The sequence below is a fragment of the Oxyura jamaicensis genome, chromosome 5 (assembly GCF_011077185.1).
Source record: "Oxyura jamaicensis isolate SHBP4307 breed ruddy duck chromosome 5, BPBGC_Ojam_1.0, whole genome shotgun sequence".
NCBI classification, from domain to species: Eukaryota; Metazoa; Chordata; class Aves; order Anseriformes; family Anatidae; genus Oxyura; species Oxyura jamaicensis.
In genome coordinates, this window is record NC_048897.1 from 22,341,470 (window position 1) to 22,364,744 (window position 23,275).

Genomic DNA, 23,275 nt, shown 5'->3' on the forward strand with positions numbered 1-23,275 from the left:
GGAGAGGCGAGAAACTGCTGTTGTGGGCTGAAACGTTTGAGCAAGTAAGCATGCTCTCCTGCCAGCTGGTAATAGTTCATATGCATACGTGTAGTGTGTGGCAACTGAGACCCTTTGGATTAGTTTTACCTTGCTGATTTGCCTTGCATCTTAGACTTAGTCATAGGCAAAGAACAGGCGCTGTGGATTAGCTGCTGTGCTCTCTTGTACCTGCACGGCAGCTTGCGTTTGTGCATGTGCCCTCAGGAGTGCAATTACTGTCATTATTCGCTATAATGTTTGATGCCAGTGTTAGGCGTAAAGAAAAGAAAAAAGTAATCTTCTGGGCCTTACCTCAGATGTAGAATTGCCAGTGACTGAGGAGAAGACGACTCCAGAGAACCCATCCAAAGCAGAAATCCTTCCCAGCTGGCGGGCGGGCAGAAGTTCTGACCTGCAGCGTGCCCCTTACGGGGCATACTAAACTCATACTGGTAGCAAAAACCTGCTGGACTTCATTCAGAAATGGCCAGTAGGTTTTTATTTAAACTGGGAGAGTCTACTTTTTGAAGCTAAGCTGCTTCATGAAAGCAGTGGTTTTGCTCCTTCGTTTGTGCAGGTTGATGGGTATAAAAATTAGAAACCTCGTTATAAAGCATAATTCTGCTTTCTGATGGTGTGCTTGAAGGGTTCTTCTCCAGTGCTGGGTGTTTGCTTACTGACTAGACATTGTGATGGACAGACCTGAAAAACAAAGTAAATGAATAAACCCCACACCTACATTAACATTGAATTGAGCAATGTGATTTAAAGGACAAGGAGGGTGTCTTAAAACATGAACTTAGATCTTTGAAAAAACATATCATTTTGAAGGTTATTTCTGTGGATTTGGTAGCTGAACTCAGAACCTTGTGGTGGTATTTGACTTGTGCCTTTAATAATTGAAAGGGCCACGTGATGCAATTAAATAGTTTCAGTGTGAACTTTTGATTAGGTAAGAACGCTGAAGGATTCAAAGTGCGAGCGAGCCAGCACGGCAGCTGTTTAGTTCCAAGTGCGCATTTTCTAGGCTGTTACTGCTCAGGGGGAGATGAAGGGAGAAGAGAGAAAGAAGTAACTACTGAATTTGATATAGAAACTTCATATCAAGTTGGAGTACGTGGGTAAGAAAGATGTGATGGCAGAAGGATTACCCCGCGGCATCCAGTTGTTTTACCACCTGTAACACAATATTTACCTAAATGTTACCACCAGTAATTAAAAACATTCTGAAAATATCTGTTTCTCTAGTCTTCCTTAAACTGAGGAAGCAAAAGGGTAGGTTTGTTTCCAAAATGGCAAGGAAAGCATGTCCTCACCATATAAATCCCCTGGAAGAATGTCTTGGTGCGATTTCCTGACCACTGTTCCCTACTGCAGTGGGTAGGGCTGTTGGGTGCACCCCTTTTGCTTGTTCCCCCCTTCTCTCACGTCAGTATACAAGCAGGTTTTGCCTTTGGAAATCTTTGTTTCTTAAAACCTAGAATGGGAACAAAAGAACAGAGAATAAAGATGGATCTCTGTTAGCTTCCTAGGTTATTACTTTGATCAGCAGAGAAGCCCTGTGTGGCTGTTAGTGTATAAATAAATGAAGGCCTGAACCCTTCTGTATTTAAGATGCTTCTATAACACTGAACTCGTTTGGGGCATTTTAAATATATTTAAGAATATTGTTAGGCTTGCCTGTGATTATTTGATTATTCAGTAGGCGGGATACAAACCAGTAACTGTTCTGAAGACAAGGGTAATTAACTTTGTGTGTTCAGGAGCCTCTCGGGACAAGGAAAATAGGAAGGCAAGCAGAAGCCTGGTGAAACGTAGAAGCCTTTTACTGTGTCAGCACAAGAAGGACTTGGAGTATGGAAATGCAAGGCTTCCAGGACTGGGAAATAACGTTTAAAAACACAGGTATCTGAAAAAAAGCGCAGACAAGACAGGTACTTGGCATGTCTCATAGCACACAACGGGGGAGTTTAGTTTGTTAAGACAGGGAATGAACGACTGCGGTTGCTGCAGACAGGGGGTGTTATCACTTGCTTTCGCGTTTGCCTACGAAGCCCGTGCGGTAGGAGTGAGCCACTCCTGAGGAAATCTCAGAGCTTTTTGGTTAGTGATGGCATTTGATGGCATCACCTTTTCTTGGGGCCCTATATGCCACACGGATAAGGAAGCAGTATTCTGCTGGGCTGTCTCCGGAGCCCGAGGAGCCCCACGGCGGGTCAGGGATGCAGCCTGGTGGCAGCTCCAAGCCGGGGGCCCCTGGGCTGCCAGAGGAGCATCCAGCTGCTCCTTTTAGATCAGGTAAATGGTTGCGTTTGCCATGCCTCCGACCCACTTGCTGTCTGGCAGTTAAGGACTTCACCTCAAATCTCTCTTATTATTTTCCCTTTATTTTGCTGTTGAGCTCCTGTGTTTTTTTTAGGCTAAGTCTCACTGGGGTGAAAAAGAGCATGTTCAGTCGTCCTCAGAGGTGATGAATCCATTTGAAGTCATGGGTGCTTACTGCCCTTTTCTAGGGACAGGAGGCAGGTTGCTTTCCTGCAGTCCTACCAGATCCTGAGTTTGGGGAAAGGGCTCTTCTGCAAGGAGCTGAGAGGTGAAAGATGCCCTGTGCTTCTGAGCAAAATCATTAAAAAGTGGTTGTACGTGGTATTTTGGTTGGGAAACTGGAATAATACAGCATTAACATAACTAATGCTAGTTCTTGCTTTATCGCTCCTTTTCAAAGCATATCTGTAAAAGGATCACCGTATTTTTTTTCTGGTATGATACTAAGTATTGAATCTTGATCCTTACTATATTTCATTTTTTGTTAAGCTGCTCGTATGATACAAATCAATGTTACTAATGGGAAAGAAAAGTCCTCCTTTTTGATGTCCTTTTCTGTCCCCTCCCACAATGATTTCTTCCATGAGAAGCACAAATTTCACGTTTCCTCTCATTTTCTAACCTCTTTATTTTCTTCATGACCCTACCCTGTCTCTTGGAAGACAGTCTTTGATTTTAGGTAGTGTTTGTTTGTGGGTGGTTGCTGTTGTTTTTCAGACATGTTAAAGAATATGACACACATAGGTGAAAATTGCTTGGAAAACACTAATCTTAATCCCCCCCCCCCCTTTTTTTTTATGGAAGGCTCTTGGGTGCTTTCTTCCATCTGTTAACCTATGCTTGAAGCATATTTCATGACAGAGGTCATTTATTCTATTTCTGTCAGGTGTAAGAAGATCTAGCATATAGAAAATTGAACCTAGATAGCTTGAGTCTAAAAGTCATTTTTAACTGAGGGCTGTTATCCTGGCTTACAGCTCCTGGCATGCTGCTGTTTATTCTGTGTGAGTAAAGACATTAAATCATGGCTAGGTGTTTATTAAGAAATAATAAAATCTGCTCTTGTTCAACCACTGGTAATAGTCTCAAGGTGGTAATTGCAGTTATTTTGTAATATCAGAAGTTTTGAATCTGCTTTGTATATTGTTTTTTGGGGGTTAACAGACTTGGAAAATTTTAGATGCTGATTTTTGGACTGTGTACATGGAGAGAACAATTTGAAGAGCAGATGCTCAATTTGTGTTTTCACTCGTATAAGCTTAAAACAATTCAGTCAGTAAGAATTCAGTAATTGAACAGATACGAAATCCTATGCAGTAAAATAACGTGAAGTTTACTTCAGATTTGTAGTATCTCTGAAAACTAATACAAACCAGAGGAATCCTTTTGAAGAACATTTAATCTCAGTCTTTCAAAAGCTATTTTTATTTTTGTCATCCAACATGTGCAAAAGCTGTAGTTAAAGGTGCTTATTTATTAGTAAATGCCATCTTTATGCCATTGACAGCATTTTCATTTGTTGTTACAACTCTGAATTTGGAAATCAGTTAAAATTATCTTGCTGTTACTGTATCACTCACGACATCTTTCCTAATCAAAGAAAACTACAATTCCAGTTGATGGACCTATTACTGTAACAGTTGATATGACATCTTGTGCAATAAAGAAAAGTAAAACCGCAATTGACAGAACAATAACATGATAGCTTTGGTTTTAAATTAAGTACGTATGATGCAAATACTGTGGGGTATTTTTCTGGAGGGAAGTCTGAGAATCCAAAGTCCTGGGAACAAATGAAAAAAAGTCAGGAAGGCTATTTTTATTAGTTGAAAAAACAAAGCTGGAGTATGGTCTAAATTTCTAAATGGAAAAAGGTTATAATACATTGCTGATTATATATTACTTTTTCTTTAATGAAGATAACAGTTTTGAGTGGCAGTTTTTCTGGTCAAGCATTGTAGCTTGTGCAACAGGTAGCAGCTATATTCTGAGGGCTGCAAGGCTAGTGTTGCCTTTAAGTAAGGGAAAGGTCTTACAAGTATTCTGTAGGCTGCAGCTGTGAAGTGAATGATAAAAAAAAAACATAAGAAAAGTATTTTTAGTATTTCCTTTCTGGAGGAAAGCAGCTTTATATACATATATAATTCAACTAAATAATTTAATTGCACTCATTTGACTTTAACGATACACGGCTGCCTTTTTGTAAGAGTTAAATATATTTAACAGTAAAGAAAGTTTGCTTTAGATGTTCAAGGAACGGAATCATTTTACTTTCTATTTCCAAGTCCTCATTTGCTAAAGCATTTGAATTATCATACTAGGTCAGTGCGGGGCTCATTCTTACCCAATATCATCCATAAATTCATAATTTTGTGTTGGAAAGTTTAGTCTGAATTTCTGCTTGTTTGTTGAATATATCTATTAACCACAACCTCAGTCTTCTGCCCCAAACTTCTTTGGTTATGTGTTAAGTATTGGCATTTGGTGTAGCATGTGTTTGCCTACTCACCTGGTTCTTTCTTGTCGGAGGTGGCAGTGGTGATGATGACTGTTGTTTCCTCTTGACAGCTGTGTGTTCCGAGGCATCTGTGCATGAGGAGAGGTTTGTTCTATGGCCTCGGAGCTGGGCGCCAGGGAGGATGGCAGCTGCTCAGAGCTGGCAAAACCCCTTTATCTGCAATATCTGGAGAAAGCTCTGCAATTGGATCAGTTTTTACGACAGACGTCTGCCATCTTTAACAGGAGTATATCCAGGTACAAAAACCTTCTCATTAGGATTACCAAGGACAGACAAGCATTTTTATAATATTGTTCCCAGGCAACACCATAGTAGGGGTTTATTAGTGACTTGCTCATTATAAACTCATTTCCTGTAAAGATTTTGCACTATACTTTTTACTTCACATTGAAAATCTGCATATTGTCAGGCCAGGTGCAACTTGGCAAGAGGTTTTAAAGCTCTTTTATAGCTGAGTGGCCAAAACTTTATTTGCCAACAAAAATAGGATGAGCAAGCAGTAAGTTGATTTTTCAGGGAACTGGCACATAGCCTTAAGCAAAATGCAGATTGTGTTCTCGGATGCAGCATTTATACGACAGTAGGTTGTACCACTGAGAAGTGAGTCATCAGAGGTACACTTCTGTCCCAAAACAACTTACATTTAATTTCATCAGTGTTTTGGAACTGCAGATTTTCAGAACTGTAAAGTGTGTGAGTAATAGATAACAGGTGTATTACAGGCATGTAATAAGATCCACATGAGGAGCAGAGGGGAAAAAAATGCCTTATATCTTTCACATGTATAGTAGTGCTGAGAATGACAGTGTTGTGCTTTGGTTTGACTCAACACTTAGTTTCTCGGTTAGTTCATGCTTTTCAAATTAAATAATCTAGTTAGAGACTGGGGGTGTGGGTTGATAGCATAGCCAGACTGGTCTGATCATTAACTGCTGCTGAGAAGGAAATTATTAACAGTCCTATTTCTAACATGTAGACTTAAAGCTGAGGCTGACTCAGTTCTCAGGCTTCCAGGCAAATGGCTGCATGCAAGGAAAGTTGCGTATGTACCTCCTACTTTGTATATTTTCCTTTTGTTGTCACCGTATTATGTATCTTCTTGCAGTGATGAAAGTGAGGATGGATTGGATGACAATCCTTTGCTGCCTCAATCTGGGGATTCCCTGATGCAAGTTAAAGAAGAGCCTCCAAACTCTTTGCTGGGTGAATCTTCTGGAGTAGGAAATTCTGGGATGCTGAACACACATTCTTTGAATGGAGTATTGCAGCCAGGTAGTCACCCACTAAGTTGAATCTCTGCTTACTTTGTGGTAAGCATTATTTCTTAGGAAATTTATCTTTTTTTTTTTCTTTTTTTTTTTTTTTTTCCTCTAAACAGAACCAAAGTCTGAAAAAGGGAGCTTGTATAACTTCTCTAAGCTGAAGAAAAGCAGAAAGTGGCTGAAGGTAAGAATATTGCAAAGAAAAGCAGCTGTTAGGAAATCTGAGGAGGGTCCCAGTTAATACCTTGTTGACAGTGGTAAATGAGGGATTCTGCCTAGTCATTTGGTGTAGATCATGGAGATCCAAACATGTAAGAAAGTAGATAGCAAAAAAAAGTTGAGCACAGGTCAGAGCATTACCTCAAACGAAGTTGGCAAATTTCAGTTTACAGTAAGCTTATTTGTTCTCATCTCAGTAGTCCATTTATTTTTACTTTACATGTGCTACAAGAGCTTAGAAAGCTAGACAAATGTGTTTAAGAGCTGCCCTAAATGATCTGACACAGTTTTAATTGATGCAAAATACTATGTTGAAGAAGAAGCCTAAGGTGATACAAAAATGTATTAATATTTGATATCTTGCTGAAAAGAGGGCTTCAAAGGAATTATTTAGTCTTGTACTATATTGGTCTGTTTGCTGCACTATTTTTTTTTTGAAGTAACTGGAGTTAGACTAATGTCCCTTGCTAAGAAGAAATGAATTTTTTTTTTTTTTCTTTCTACATTAAAAAAAACACTGACCAAAGCTTAAAAAAAAAAAAAAAAAGAAAAAATACATTCTACAGAGACTTCTCATCTTAGAAACATGGAGAAAGAAGAAAATGTGACGGCTGATAATAAGTATTGTTAAGATCTTGAGTAGAACAAAATATAATTACAGTCTCTGTAGGTTTAAGGCTTTCATTTCCATCAGGTAGTGAAATGGACAATAGACATTTTAGTTTTGGTAGCAGCAGCATTGTAGTTAAATTTCAGAGAATATACATTCAGTAGCGTGAAGTAATTGTAGTGCACTATACAGATTACAGTGAGCTATTATGAAGTACGTTAAATGGACTTTTGGGACTGACCTGAAAGTTTGTTTCCCAAGACGTACTCAGTACAAGGTCCAGATGAGGAAGGAAAGAGTAGAAAGGTGGCATTATGCCATCTTTGCCTTTTCACTGTACTGTAGCCTCCTCTAGTTAACAAGAACAGCTTGCCAAGAGGTCAGTTGAGAGCCAAACCTGGTGCAGGTGGTAGAATAGCAGAACAGGCTCTACAAATGGGGTAGCAAAGCACCTGTAACCATGCGGCATAAAATACCCCTGCTTGTGTCCTGGTTTTTCTCACTGCTGGAAAGAATCTTCCAAGACCAGGAGCATCTGCAATGGGTTTTAAAATATTTTAATTTTCATTAAACTTACAGAAAACTACCTCCCTGAAAATCAGAAAACGTGCATTTGATTAGCTGCTAAATGGTATTGTATGTCAGAAAATGATTTTCCATTTGAGGCATTTCAGATGTAAGACGCTTTGTAAAGGCTGAGGATTGTGGCTGGGCCAGGTCTGCTGGCTCTTTATTAGATAAAGGCTCAAGAGCATTCTGCATAAACAATTCAGTACAGGGACTTGTGATTGTTAAAATAGTCTTCGTTTATTCTTGTTAGAGTATCCTTCTAAGCGATGACTCCAGTGACACAGATTCACCAAGTGATGAGGATGGAGAGGATGAAGAAGAATTTTCTCTTTCAAGGGAGGAGCTTCACAATATGCTGCGATTACACAAATATAAGAAACTACATCAAAGTAAATATAGCAAAGACAAAGAGGTAAAAATCCAATTTCCTTGATTTTTATTATCTCTTTCAGTTGCATTATTTTAACTGCTTTTACCTTTTTCTGAAAAATGATAATATTTTGTGGATTAGAAAATACCCTAGTGTTTGATGAACTAGAACAATCTAATATCAATTTCAGACAAGGGTTATTTAATTAATTTTGCACAGATGGTAAAGCTGTTGATCCTTTAGGCAGAGAATCTCTTGATAACTTATGTAGATAGTATAGGTACATGTGTACATATAGCTTCTGCAGCGCTCTGTTGTGTTCATTAGAGCAAGTGTAGAGTGCTAGATTTGGATAATAGATACCCAAACTGAGATGCCGTGGGTTTCAAGTCTAAAATTAAGCCTAAAGAAGTATATTTGCATCATCATTGAGGCAGCAAGTAGTAAGGTGATGTTTACCTTCTTCAAAGAGAGTTCTTTACTGTTTTGTGTAATTCTTTTGAGTTTTACTTGACTTTATTTTTTGTCTTACCTTTCCTTTCTATTTTAGATTTTATGTTCTTTTTTTCCTCTTCCCTATAAGAAAATACCATCCTGCTCTATTTCTACTTTTTTGATATTGTGCCAAGTTTTGACTATTTTGATTCTAAGAATGTATTTCTTTGAATTGTAAGAGCTTTGGCAAAAAAATTTAATTGCTGTTTTGAATTGTGCCAGCAAGTGGGTCTCAGATGAAAGAAGTCATCCTATTCTGTTATCACAAGATGTGTATGAAGCAAAATTTTGTCATTGCTTTGAAATTTCTCCAGAAGAGTCGAGAAATAGTCTTCCCACCCAAGTCTTTGCTTGTGTCCACTTCTTTCCTTTGCTTTCTCATTAACTTTTAAACCCAGATTGTGTTGGCTTCTCTTGAAATACTACGTAACTACACAAACATTCATACGTCCAGTTTTCAGACGTTTATATTTAACCTCTACATAATTCTTTAATATTTTAGTTGAATATTGCTTTGAATATACTGTGGAAATCTTTTAAATGCCTTTTATCTAAACCCATCCTTTGTTATCCTTTGGCATGATCAAGTAGGACATGTATGTGATTTGGGAATGCAAGCAAAACAAAGAGGAAGTCCTTGATTGGGCCACTGCCCATAACGTGCTGCCTTGCTGGGCAGCACCTGTATAGAGCATATGTTTGGAAAGTGTAAGCTTCACTGCCCGTTCTTCCCTTACTTAACTGGGTGGGTTTGACTCCCTATGTAGAACATGGGAGCTACCTCTGTACACGTAGTGGTTTCATTTTGGACACTCAATCCTTGATAACAGTGCTAAATACGGAGATGCATGTTTACTGATGTCTTATTTACAATCAAAATGTGAACTTGTTTATCTCCCATCTCTGTTACCTGCTATATCTGGTTTCCATGAGTGTGCTCATTTACATGCACTTCAGTTGCAGCAATATCAGTACTACAGTGCAGGATTGCTGTCTACACATGACCCTTACTATGAGCAGCAGCGCCACCTGCTAGGGCCCAAGAAAAAGAAGTTTAAAGAGGAGAAAAAATTAAAAGGTAAAGTCACTAACCTTGTGTTTTTTAAATGGTTGCTGTGATTTAAACTCCTTTCCTGTATTATGTGTTTTGAATAAACATAAATGCTCAAAACCTTTGAGTTTTGGATGGAAAGCTAATAGACAGCTCTGTCAAGGAGAAATCATCAGAAAATACTGAGCTTTATCGTCTGGCCTCTAGAGAGTTAGGGTAAAAAAGCGTAGTATAAATTGAAAGTTCATGGCTTTAGATTTTCTTTGTAGACCTCTGGATCTAGAATGAAATTGTCATGTAATAAATACTTCAGAGTTCTCAACAGTGCTTGGCAGTGTTTCAGAATTCATAAATATTGTTATGTATCGTGGTCCATTTGCTCATTTTTTTTTTTTGAAAACATGATAGTTTCTTGAAAAAAACATACAAAGCTATCCAGTACCTGATATAGTTATTCATGAATGAGTAATTCTAGTGACATGGAAATAATAGGAAGTGAGATTGTTTTTGGAAATTAGAGGGATCTCAGAACTGATGTCCAAAATGAGTTAAAATACAATTACTTCTGTAACCTCTCAGCTGGAGTTTTTCAGATGCATGTTTGGTGGGAAGTACAGTTTCCTTTCTTGTTTGTGCTGGCAGCATCTGTTGACCTGTAAGGAGGAAGGAAGAGAAGGCTGTGAACTGTCAGTGTAAGGAAGATTATCTCTAGTGCAAATACTTTAGTTTGAGCTGTTTTTTGTTTTTTTTTTTTTGAGATTATTTTGGACTTGCCTTTTTCCTTCCTGTCTATCTGCAAGTTCCATTAATGTTGATTTTTTTCTTCTCTGTTCTTGTAGCATCCATGGTTTTGCATGCTCTCAAAGCATTTTTAGTATCTGATGATAGTGTCTGGTAGTTCCCTCTGAAAGCTGTATCTGCAGTAAGAGATAACGTGCCAGTCTCTTTAATGACAGGTTTGGTTTGAAACTTATCCTACCAAATGCTAATTTTGTTACCTTTAGATGTGTTACCTTTACATATCTTAAATAAAATTTTACCACAGAGCAAGAAGCACTATACCAGCTCCTAGGATACGTTACCATGCAGGGAAACATGCCATAGGAATTAGTTTCAAAACAAAGAAATAAGTGGATGGTACTAGAATTGGCAAGCATGGATAAATTTGGCTTTTTGTTGGTTCCATGCAAAAATTGGCTAGGATAGCTTATTTAGTACAGATGTCTGACTAAATGTGGAAGGTCCCCAGTATAGGGGTAAAAAGAAGAAGTTTTTCATGATCATTATTTTCATGCAGGCAAGTTGAAAAAAGTAAAGAAAAAGAGGAGGCGGGATGAAGATCTCTCTTCAGAGGAGTCACCACGACGCCACCATCACCAGACCAAAGTTTTTGCCAAGTTTTCTCATGATACACCACCACCTGGGTCCAAGAAAAAGCATTTGACTATTGAACAACTTAATGCTCGTCGGCGGAAAGTGTGGCTTAGCATTGTTAAAAAGGAGTTGCCAAAGGTGAGCTTGGCTAGTGGCACTGCATTAGTGATGATAACAAGAAAGTGAGATAGAAAATTGATTTCAGTGGAGAGGTGACACTTGGAAAACTAGAGTAAAGTGAGAACTGAATTTCTGGTGGTCATCAATGGCCACGTTGATATGCTGTTATCTGTAAGCAAACTGCAGTTCTAATTTCTTATCACCAACGGTATCTGAGTGGATCATGCAGTGCTTTGCCACTACTTTGATTTGGCTATCCAACCCTTTTCTGTGAACACACAGTAAACTCGAGCAGGTACTCCCACTAATCAGCAGGGATAGTTATGTAATGTAAACCAGTATCTTGGTCTTGTGCTAAGTTCAGCAGAGGCATTTCCAATCATTACAGTTTGTGTATTTTTTGAAACTTAGTTCAGAAACAGCCTAGGGAAAACTTTGTCATTTACAGGAGAAGCTTTAGGTACATTTGTGATAGCTTGGTTCTCTATCACTAGTTCTCTGAGATGTTATCAGTGGATCTTAAAACCTGCTTTTTGGAGTACACAGTTATCAGACTTTGAATTTCTACCAAGTTGAATATGACTGATGGCTTTATCATCCTTTATGGACTTGTACACCAGGCAAAGGATAGGTGCCGTGTGCCAGACCTTGTATTTTCAAAAGACTGATTTTGGTGATGTGAACAACATGGGATCTACATTAACTCTTAACATCTTTGGGAAACAGTGGAAACATCTTTTGTTTAAGTGATGACAGTGGAGCAGGAGAGCCCTGTTTTGCAGAAGTAGTAATTAAATAAACCTTCCTGAAAACGGAGATGTTTCACATGCTTCCTTTAGGAGTTGGAGTACATTTATGTATGCATTCGACTGTGAAGAATGAAAGGTGTTTCCATCAAAATCAAAAATAGTTACAGAACACGTACACAGTTATACAATGAAGTGCATGACTGAGGTTGGCAGCTGTAACAGCTGAAGAATGGATAGTGATATTTTAAAATACTGTAAAGGTATTACCCTTTAAGTAATTTTAAGCTGGTGTTCTTTTATAGGCATACAAACAAAAAGCCTCAGCACGCAACCTTTTCCTAACCAACAGCAAAAAGGTAAGTGTTCAGCTTTATAGTGATTCTTGTATTGAATGTAATAAGCAAGCTGTAACCTCTTTGTGTCTTACAACGCTGACTGTACTGGCGGGACAGTATAGGAGAAAGAACTGTATATAAGTAATTTGTATACAACTTTTCAATTGTGGTTGTGGTATTCTGGTGTGTTTAATAAGCAATAGAGGAAACAAGCAAAATAAATTTCTCAAGTATTTTTGGTTTTCATAACATTTAGTTTATTAATTTTCAATTAACTTATCTTTTGATTCAATAAACTAAAGACTTTGGTACGCTTTGTTGGCTTTTGAACTGCCCATCCACCAGTTAGAATTTGTTGTTTTAAGCGTTGTTTAAATCAAAAGGGCTCTTGGGAGTATTAAATGTGTTCACAATCTCAACTCCTATATAAGTTTAAAAATAGAAAAAAAAGCCTGCTTAAATGATTGCCAAAGAAATTTATCTCCTCATCAGAGTATTCTCTGAGAAGTGTCATTGTTTGTACCTAGAAGGCTTTATTGTGGGAACATTTGGAAATGTTTTTCTGAGCATTTTTCAAGTGTTATGTTCAAGTGCCTAATTGATTTATATGGCTAATGAAAAGTAATCAAGTATATGGCTAAGAATCGTTAGATGCAAGATGATGTAGGAAACTTACATCCCATATTATGAATTATTAAGAAAGGGAGCATTTTCTCTGTAAGGGTTGCAGAAAACAGTGCCTCCTTCACTGTAGGTAGGTTCTTCTGTGGGTGTCCTTGACAGAGACTGAATTTCTTTTTGATGTCTGAGCAAATTGTCTGTGATTATTGTGTTTGTAGGTATCACAAAGTGCATATTATACAAGTGAGTGATGCAGCAGACTTAAAGGTTTTGAAATTGCACTCTTTTCTGCTTTGTTTTCATTTTGTTTGATCATTTGAAATCTGTATGATGGAATTGTTGATGTGCAAATTTTAGTGGAGGAAAAAAACAACTGTCACAAACATCAAACCCAGCAATTTTGGCCATTATGACAATGACATTAATTTATGTATATTGGAATGAAAAATGACATTGTATTATGCTTCTTTATGAGATGGTGAGAAAATTGTAGGATACTCCCCCACTTCTCAGTGTATTAACATGTGAATGCAATTGTGTGCTGCCAATATTGCCATTATAGCAGCCTTATTAAAACAGCGAGAAAGAGCGGGTACTACAGAAAAATGGAATAGAGGAGTCAGAGATGTAGGTCTCTTGAGTTCCTTTCAAGGACCTACCCACCAGATCAATCCTTTAAGTATCATGCCATGCTGCAGCTGTCTTCAGATTTGTATGCATCTCAGGAAGTTTTTGGAAGTTTATGTTCTCTCACACCATTTCAAAAGCATTACTGCTGAGCAAAGTATCGTAGTTTTTCTCTTTTGAAGGGTAAGACTTGGTTGTTATTAAATTTGATGTTGTGTATTGCTGGGTTTCTTTAAATCTCCCCATTTTTCTTATGTATGCAAACCTCATTTCTCCCTAGCTTGCCCATCAGTGCATGCGGGAGGTACGTCGAGCTGCTCTCCAGGCCCAGAAAAACTGTAAGGAAACTCTGCCACGGGCACGTCGTCTTACCAAGGAGATGCTCCTCTACTGGAAAAAGTATGAAAAAGTAGAAAAAGAACATCGGAAACGAGCTGAGAAAGAGGCTCTGGAACAACGCAAGCTGGATGAGGAGATGAGAGAGGTACAGCAAAACCACAAATTGCTGATAATTAATCTCCTGAGGAGACACGGAAGTGATTAAATGATTTGAGTTTTTAAATTTGGGCCACCAAATTCAGATATTTGTTCAATTTCAGTGATATTCCATCTATTTCTTCTGCTATCTTAAAATTCTTTACATAATTCTTCTGACATTAGCCAGAGGTGGTAGGAAGCCTTTGAACTACTTAAATTCTTTATTGAGTGAAATAGAGGAAGGAATTAGACAAACAGCATGTGTCTTGCTGACACATACATAACTCAGTGTTACTAAGTGCCAGCCTCTTGTGATGATTTACTCATCATTCTGAATCCAGAAGGCAAACCATCTTTTTGTTCACTTTTTTTTTTCCCCCTACTATAAACACATCATAATTTGTACATGCCTTCTGTATGGTACTTGCAGAAATTGTTAGCAGAACTGTTGGGGCATACAGAGTTGAGAATTTTTATGTGATCACTTTTGGGTTGGCCAAATGACTTATTCATGGACTCTTTTAAAGAGTCTAAGGGTATAATTTAAGAAAGAAAAAAACTTTGCTGCCAAAGTTCTGTGGGGGATTTACAGCTGTTACCTTGTATGTGCAGTGATGAGCTGAGGTTGAATCTTCAAAATACCTTATGGTTAGTTTTGTGCTTAAGCCATTAGATCATGTTTTTATGTATAGTGCTTCTTTCAATTCTTGAAAGTTTGTAGATACTTTGTGATGGTTTCGTCTGGCTTAAATTAATGGAAAAATTTTACTGTATCATTTTTTAGCTAGAACCTAAGAATGAACAGTTTCTGCAACATCTTGCTGAACCCTGGACAATGATAATATCTGTGCATAATATATGCACGTATATAATAATGCATATAATAATATATGCAGTATGCATTTCATGTGTTCTTTCACAGTTCTCTGTACTATTAAAACAGAAAGTTGGAGTTACCTGCTGGGATTGTCTTGGAGTTTTTTAACTGCTTGGTTCATGTACTGTAGACCTCTATACTGCTGTTTAGTTTTGTAAATCTTTCAATTTTCCAGTGTGCATAAAACTTGTAAAAAAAAAAAAAAGAACTTTTAAATTTTCTTTCAGGACATTATGGTGTTCTTTGCCATGACTGCTGACTTTAAAAGAACATTTCATTTACAGCAATGTTGTATTTTAATATAGGTGTTTGTGGTTGGTGGTGTTTCTGTTTTCAACTAATACTCTAGCATTTTGGTATCAAAGTGATGCATAATGTAATCTAGATTAATTGTTGATATTTTATTAGATTAAGACATTTTTTCTTAAACTATTTTTTTTTGTAAATGCTCTTTTCTTAGGCTAAGAGGCAGCAGCGAAAACTTAACTTCCTGATCACACAAACTGAATTATATGCCCATTTTATGAGTCGTAAACGAGATATTGGACATGATGGAATACAGGAAGAAATCCTACGCAAACTGGAAGACAGCTCTACCCAAAGGCAAATTGATATTGGTGGTGGTGTAGTGGTCAACATCACCCAGGAAGATTATGGTAAGCGATTCATGCACAATCCTTCTTTTGCACTCTTGAAATTTACTGTTCTATGTGCCTTCTTACACAAATTTACCATTTCAAGCACAAAATTCTTCTGTAATTACTGGAATTTATCTGTTTTTTTGTTTTGTTTTGTTTTGTTTTTAATTCGGGTGGTTAATTCTGCAGAGCTCTAACGTGAAGATGTTGTTTTCAGATAGTAACTATTACAAGGCCCAAGCTCTGAAGAATGCTGAGGATGCTTACCAGATTCATCAGGCCCGGGTATGTATTTTTTGGATCCATGAAGTAAAACAGAAAGCAGAGTAATTGGGAGAGGCCCCAAAACCTTTAGGTTTTAAAGGATCTTTAATAGCAGCCAAGTTAAGTAGATCAAGTTTAGATCTCAGGTACCAGATCTAAACTTGGTTCTGTTGTCCCTTACTGTGCTTAAACAGATAGAAAAACAAGAGATGAAGATTTGGGATATGGGAGCAGGTTCATCTTGTTTTAAGATACCTGATGTCTTAATGTGAAGTGTAAAGCCTTTTACTGTACAATTTCTTGTTAAGTTAATATGTCCATCATCTTATGCATATTTTCCTCTTCCTGTTCAGACCAGATCATTTGATGAAGATGCAAAGGAAAGTCGGGCAGCTGCTTTACGGGCTGCTAACAAGTCTGGTACTGGCTTTGGAGAGAGCTACAGTTTAGCAAATCCATCTATCCGTGCAGGGGAAGATATTCCACAGCCTACCATTTTCAATGGGAAACTGAAAGGTTACCAACTGAAAGGCATGAATTGGCTGGCCAACCTATATGAGCAGGTATCTTAGTACCTCTTGCAAATTTTTAAAAATTCTAGAATAATTTATTTAACTTGGTCAAAAAATAATAATACTATTCTTAAAAATAGACCACATACTGTATTTGTAATGTCTTTAGAAGAAAAGAAAATGTTATGTAAACCACTTACCAGTATTCTTGAATTATTTAGGAAGTAACAACCTTGAATGGGACATTAATTTTGAGATTCTTTATGCGGATGTTTATACAAATGTTTATCACTTAGGTTATACGCTGCGGAGACTGCTTCTTCTCCACGTTATATACAATTTCAGGCTTTGGGCAGCTTGCAAACTGCAGGCAACGTTACCCTTGTGTATATATCCGGTACACAATATGATCATGAAATGCAGATGGCCTGAGGGAAAAAAAATCAGGCCTAGAAATGAGTGAAAGTGTGGTTGAGATAAATTATCTCTCAGTAGAAGACCTAAAAGGCGATAGAGTGTTTTAGAGCTGTCGTAGTGGGGCTGCTTATCATAAATTCAGCGGGAAACATTTTTCAAATCTTTTAGAGATCAAAAAAAGTAGTAAGGTGTTAATTTATGGATCTTTCACAGGGCATCAATGGAATCCTGGCAGATGAAATGGGTCTGGGTAAAACAGTGCAAAGTATTGCTCTCCTTGCACATCTGGCTGAGGTAAGTGGATTACAGCTTTTTCCTGGTTCAATATACTTGATAGAATATGCATACTTTTCACATTTGGAATGAATTCTAGGTTATAAAGCTTGAGTGTCTTAAAAAGCGTTTTAGCTATGGCCTTTCCTTTTGTTTTAAAGCTGTGCCTTTTAAAAGCTATGTGTGTATGTAGCTATATATATCTGTGCATATAGAGAGAATTTTCGTTTGTTCACTGAGTAATACCTTTTCATATGCACTGATTGTGAAAGCTTGATGAGAGAACAATCTGCAGACTTAATGGTTCACTGAGCTTTACATATCATAGAGACCTGTAGAAATGAAGCACAAATTCTGAACTTCATGGCAATTAGCATGCATTTCCACACTTTGCTGGATTTTATTTTTTTAGGAAAGATTGTGATTCTTCTGTTCCAGGACAGACAAACACTTGCCTTAAATTGGGGATACAGGCTAATGGTACCAAGAGCAGAAATAGCTGAAGTAGTGGCCAAATAAATGACCGTTACCTGTATTTTTTTATATTCCTTTTGATACCAGTTTGATGGTACTATCAGCCATGATACTGGAAGGGTGTGCAGAGCCAAAGGCTCTTGAGCTCATATGCATGGAAGGGACAACAGGTAGTTAGACTTGTCTTCTTGGTGCACTGCAGCTTGAGATTCTTGTAAGCCTACATAGGGCTTTTAATTAATCTGTGATTTTTTTTAAAATATATCTATTGCAGAGAGAGAACATCTGGGGACCCTTTTTAATAATTTCACCTGCCTCTACTCTTAACAACTGGCACCAGGAGTTTGCCAGATTTGTTCCTAAATTCAAGGTAATAAGCATGTGCAAGAAAGTTCTTTGTTATCACAAAAGCAAACTGTGTTCCCCCCGCCAGGTTTTCTTTGCCACATCTGGGTGCCTCATCTTGAAATTTGAAACTCTGTATTAGGCCTGATTCTGATTTTTTCCATCATCTGGTCTTTCTGTAGTATTAAATTATCTAGGGCTTGAAAATGTTCTTTCTTGAATTACATGATTTTAATTTTGCAACAGCTTGAAGACACAGTCTCAGTGAGGAATTGAAGTGAGGTGCGGAGTGGATGTTCAGTTCTATAGGATGTGGGGCTGGCAGCAGACCCAAAAATGTTTCAGTCTAATGTACTCCCTTTAGGTTTAGAGCCGTGTTTTCAGTCCTTCATATAAATCTGAGTACGATAAAGATTGTATGTAAACAAAACTAGAACTCTAAACAGATCAGGAGAGAAAATGTAGTTATTATTAAAGAAAAGTAGAAGAACCATAGAAATGGAGCTAGCAACCAAGAAAAAAGAAAGTAGAGGTACACAAATGGGTAAGATGAAGAAGATAACAAGGAAATAAGTCAAGGTCCCCAGTTATATTGTGAATGTGAGAAAACAGTAATGTAGAAAGTAAGGAACAGCCGGTTACTGAAAAACAAGCTGCTGACCTATTTCCCAATGGAAAATGCTTGAGTGCTGTAAAGGAAGATTTAAAAGGAATATATATTACTGAAACAGCGATAAGATTTTAGAGTTCAAGATGGACAAAGGCTTGCAGTTATATCTGCAAAGAAAGGATTATAGTTCAAATCCTTGAGTTGTTGGCATGGCAACCTTTGATCTTAAGAAGTTTTGTAACGCATCCAATTTTAATTCTTACAAAGAATATATAAAAACAATAAAAACCATGTAGTTATGACTGTAAGCAGACAACATACAAGTAACACCCAGGCTAATTGTTTGAATGTCTTGGCTACTTAATGAGGTGGAGGAAAAGACTTGGAAGTATTGCTGTAAGTAATATTTGATTTCTTGGTCTGGGGTGTTAAAGGATTTACATTTTATGAAATCGCTTGCTGCACAGGTCACTTGTAAGACTATACTGTTGGCTATAGTGGTGTATACCTCGAGGTATCTGTCCGACGAGAATTTGTGCAAGAATGTTGTACAATAATGGATGATTTGAGTGGCTTATATTTTGGCATAAATTGGGATCGCTCAGACTTCAAAGAAAGTGATGAAATAAAAATATTAAATTAGTGAGGAGTGACTTTAAAAATCAAAATAAAAATGAATTATTCATGTATTTGCATAGCCCAAAACAGTAGGGACTCCAGTTTAAAGCCTGGGGTAGAAGACATTAGAGCAGTTGGCCATTCTACCTACTTACTCTCTGTCATTTCCTCCAACTAGTATAGGTGAGCAACTTTTATGCTTTCTCCTTGGGAGTGAAACACAGAAAACATTTCAAAAATGCAGCCAGGATGCTTCTGAATAGAGTACATTTTTAATATAAAAAGAATGTTTTTCTTTGTTTCCTTTATTGTATAGCTGTTTTGCGGATTTATTGCATAATTATGCTTACCTTGTCCCTGGAATGGTTCATGTTTTTAAAAGTTTTCTAAACTTGTGATTGTTATTTACTTATGAGTTTTTATCAGTTTTTTGAACCAGTTTTGTTCCAGTTTCTAATCATACAGTGTAATCAGTTGTGTAGTCAGTTATAGTAAATCACAGTGAATTAATTTCTTCAGGTCCAGGGCAGAATATGTAAAGTAAAAGGCAAATCACTTGTTGATTAATCTGATCTTTTTTTACTAGCATTTTTATTTTGGAAACGTTGGAAGAATAGTCACCTAAAGGCACATTGTGTGTAGTAATTCAGAGCTTGTCCGTTGAAGGATGGAGATGTTTCATAACATCAGAAACCACCATTCCGTACTTTTGCTCTTAGTTTAATGTAGTCCTTTCATCAGACAGAAGATGGCAGTACAGTATTATTAACTAGTAATTCGGCCTGGTTTCAATTCACTTCAAAGATCTGTTCTTAGTAATAAGACCTGTAAAATTCAGAGTAATAAACTGATGAGCAAATTCTTACATTAGAGCAAAGTTACTAACTTTGATCTTAGAGTCCGGGGACAGTTTTGAAGTACAAAACCAACAGAATCAGTGTGATTAGAGAAGAACAGGAAATGTTAAACAGGAGAGCAGGCCTACTAGTTGTGTAGGGTTAACTGAAGCAGACCTCTTTCTTCCATAAACTATGTATAAGTTTTCATTTTTAGAAAAATCAGGTTAGAATTTGTAACATTCTTCTGGGCATTTTTAGATCAAGCTGAGAATCTTGTCTTTGTATCTTTATATTAGGCATAATCTGCTTGATACATGTGCTTGGTATGATATTTCAAAGTTGTTTTGTTTTGTTTTCCAGCATGTTAAGAACATTTCATTTTTGGTTGTTTTGGAAAAAAAAAAACAAACTCTCTATTTTGTAGAATGTGTAGTATAAAATTCTAGAGCAAGTATGTCTTTATTTGAAAATAATGCCTGTGTACTTCTGTACTGTTACAGGTGCTACCTTACTGGGGAAATCCCCATGACAGAAAAGTGATCAGGAAGTTCTGGAGTCAGGTAATACTGGCATGCCCACGTGCTTGGACCATTTTTTTTACTTGTGCAAAGTGAAACAAAAACTATTATTACACGCTACTAAGCTAAACAATGTGTAGATAATGGAGTTCTGTATCTTCATCTATGTCGTGACATCTTTGGTAAAATAACGAGGTAGACGGTTTCTCTTGTATTGGAGAACAGTACAGTGTAGGGCAATTTAGGGTAGTATGTAGTTGAAGAAAATATGTCCCTACAAATGAAGCAGGCAGTTTCAGTGTCAAGAACTGTTTATTCTATTTGAATAATCTAACTCAGTGTCCAACTCTAGCATCCCTGCAGGCTGGTCAGATTGTTCCTGATTTAGCATGGGTAAACAACATTTTATAGGGTTCAGTGCCTGCAGTGATAATGAGAAAAGATTATGCAACAGAAATCTGAAATTACAGTATATGCAGGTGAACTCTTCACAATGTATTTATATTATCTGGACAATTGTTTCTTATTTTTTGGTTATAGAAGACGCTGTATACTCAGGATGCTCCTTTCCACGTGGTGATTACCAGTTATCAATTGGTCGTACAGGATGTGAAGTATTTCCAGCGAGTGAAATGGCAATATATGGTACTGGACGAAGCACAAGCACTCAAGAGTAGCTCCAGGTAATATATGAACTGGAAACAATGTTTCCTCTCAATGAACCTTTCAAAGGAATAGCAAGATAACATAAAGATTACAAAAACTGTCAGAATTTAAAATAGATGTATGTGAGACTTCAAGTATTTAACCTAGTTAAGTATCTGTATAACTCCAATGGTGGGTGACAATGGAATTATCCTTGATTTTCCTCTTCCAAATATATAAAGCATTTAAAAAGTAATTATGGAGCAGAAGTATGCGTAGAGTACAGGACAATGAAACAAAAAGGTGTTAAATACTGTTCACCTTCTTTCCTGACTACTCATATAATTCTGCCTTGTGAACAATCTGTAGTCATTAATGTGTATTATTTCTGCTTATTCTGTTAAATGTGGTGTTTTGATTCCTCCTTCAGTGGCATTTCCAGACACTAGTGAAGGTCAGAACCTGGTGAATACTGTCAGCTGCATTAAATCCCAATCTTAGTCACAATACTCTGTGCCAGAATGTTTTCTCTTTATTTCCGAGTAATAGATTTGTGCATCTTTACTTCTCTAATTGCTTTTTCTTAACATTTCCCCAAGTTGCCACTATTCACATCAAATCTCTATTTCTGTCAGTTGAGGACTGCTTTGTATGCAGATTTGTTCAGACTGAAGTCTGCCTCTTCAGCATTCTTTGGAAATTGCCCCCTTAAGATTGTAAAGTACAGCTCAGCACTCCTTCTACAGTTGCATATGGACTTAGTGTTGTAAAGTGTGAAAAATACACAATTCGAATTGATAATAACTGTTTCTTTTGGAAAGTTAATTATTTTGATGACAAGATTGTGATTTTATTATTAATTAGTAGCATTTGTATTAAAAGTGAGTTAAAAACATACTTAAATAAAATAAATGATGCACATTTATTTCTATTTTGTAAAAGGCTACTTCCTCCTGTAGTTGCCTTTAGAAAGATTGGGTGGTAACTTTGGTAGTTTTACCCAGTGACATCCAAAAAAACATCTGGGAAGGTTACTAGAAGCAGTTGTCTTAAAATTCCTAGCATTCATGTTCTTAAAAAATGAACAGGAAAAAAAAATAAACAATTCTAATGATTTATTTTTTTCTCAATTTTAATCATCAGTGTTCGCTGGAAGATCTTACTACAGTTCCAGTGTCGAAATAGATTGTTACTGACTGGGACCCCAATCCAGAACACAATGGCCGAGGTATTCAGGAACTCACAAGAGCTGACTTTTCTTTATCAGGGAGTATATCCTAAATATCTGTGAAGAGTTGAGAAACCTGTTGCATTTGTGTGGTTGTGGGATCGTGTTTGAATCTCACCACTGGCAAAAAAATATGAAATCAACTCTGGGAGGGGAAAATTTGGAAGTGTGCCTGGCATTCAGATAACAGTAAAACTCAAGGTAGCTGATGGTTAGTAATGCCTAAGTTATAGGATAAAATAAAATTTAATTCTAGTAGCTTTTTCTTCTGTTGGCTGAAATCATTATCCTATATTTCTCACTGCTTCTGATGGTGTTGATATATCTGGCGGGGGAGAATATGTCAGAGGTGTGAGTTTGCCATGTCTTGCAATCTGCTAAAGTGATTCTCTTGCACTCATGAAGAGCTGCAAGAGATTGGGATCCCCATTTACCTTGTCCACAGTAGGATGACTTTTGCTGATAGATTATTTTTCCTTTCCTTTCTAGCTGTGGGCCCTGCTGCATTTTATCATGCCAACTTTGTTTGATTCCCATGAAGAGTTCAATGAGTGGTTTTCTAAGGACATAGAGAGCCATGCAGAGAACAAATCCGCCATCGATGAGAGTGAGTGCTGTGTGAAATTACAGTCGTTTGTATATGAAAAATTTGTTGCCTTTCCCAATTACCAGTGGATAAAATTTCTCTCACTTTGTGTATGAGGAATGCCTTATAAAGCAGAGGGTACATGGATTGGAACATTGTGGCTTATGGTCCAAAGTTTATGTTGAAATTTTTTGTAATGCATCATGTGTAATGAAAAGAAAAATGTGGTGAAGGTGTTGACTTGATACTTGTCTCTAATATTCCACCTTCCCAACACAAGAGAAAAAAATATTTTAAATGTTTGTAAGTTTCTGTAGAGCACATAATCTAACAAGCCTTGCAAGTATGTTACAAGCTCTAAAAATTACGGTAGAAAGCACTAAATACCTTTTGAGCTTCAGGAGAGAAGTTTAAAAATCATCTGCTGGAAAAAAAATAAAGGATTCACAGTAAATTCCCGGGGATAATTATATTGAAAAATATAGCTAGATAAAATAGGTGATTTGTAATTGGAGTAGACAGAAGACAGCACAGTTGAAACTTGCCACAGAAGTAAAGGTTTTAAGACCTTAACTCTGACTTTAAACCTTAACTCTGTGCTGTAAGAACTCATATGAGGAGAAATAAGTGAGCAGTAAGGGGCTTCATTTGTAGTAGAAAAAAATACAGTTTTCTTCTTCAGCGAAG

The 23,275-nt window shown here is 37.1% G+C and overlaps 1 protein-coding gene across 1 annotated transcript in view; it reads left to right on the top strand.

The window, feature by feature from the left end:
- Nucleotides 1–4,888: 4,888 nt before the first annotated feature.
- The window catches only part of INO80 (INO80 complex ATPase subunit), a 58,598-nt gene continuing 40,211 nt past the window's right edge, over nt 4,889–23,275 (top strand). The window contains exons 1-17 of the mRNA XM_035327107.1: nt 4,889–5,100; nt 5,970–6,136; nt 6,243–6,310; nt 7,776–7,937; nt 9,348–9,468; nt 10,739–10,953; nt 11,987–12,040; nt 13,548–13,751; nt 15,082–15,277; nt 15,477–15,544; nt 15,877–16,086; nt 16,666–16,746; nt 17,474–17,569; nt 20,112–20,171; nt 20,670–20,812; nt 21,918–22,002; nt 22,492–22,609. Coding sequence (XP_035182998.1) covers nt 4,958–5,100; nt 5,970–6,136; nt 6,243–6,310; nt 7,776–7,937; nt 9,348–9,468; nt 10,739–10,953; nt 11,987–12,040; nt 13,548–13,751; nt 15,082–15,277; nt 15,477–15,544; nt 15,877–16,086; nt 16,666–16,746; nt 17,474–17,569; nt 20,112–20,171; nt 20,670–20,812; nt 21,918–22,002; nt 22,492–22,609 — 2,191 coding nt within the window. The 5' untranslated portion in view covers nt 4,889–4,957. The remainder of the gene's footprint in view (nt 5,101–5,969; nt 6,137–6,242; nt 6,311–7,775; nt 7,938–9,347; nt 9,469–10,738; nt 10,954–11,986; nt 12,041–13,547; nt 13,752–15,081; nt 15,278–15,476; nt 15,545–15,876; nt 16,087–16,665; nt 16,747–17,473; nt 17,570–20,111; nt 20,172–20,669; nt 20,813–21,917; nt 22,003–22,491; nt 22,610–23,275) is intronic.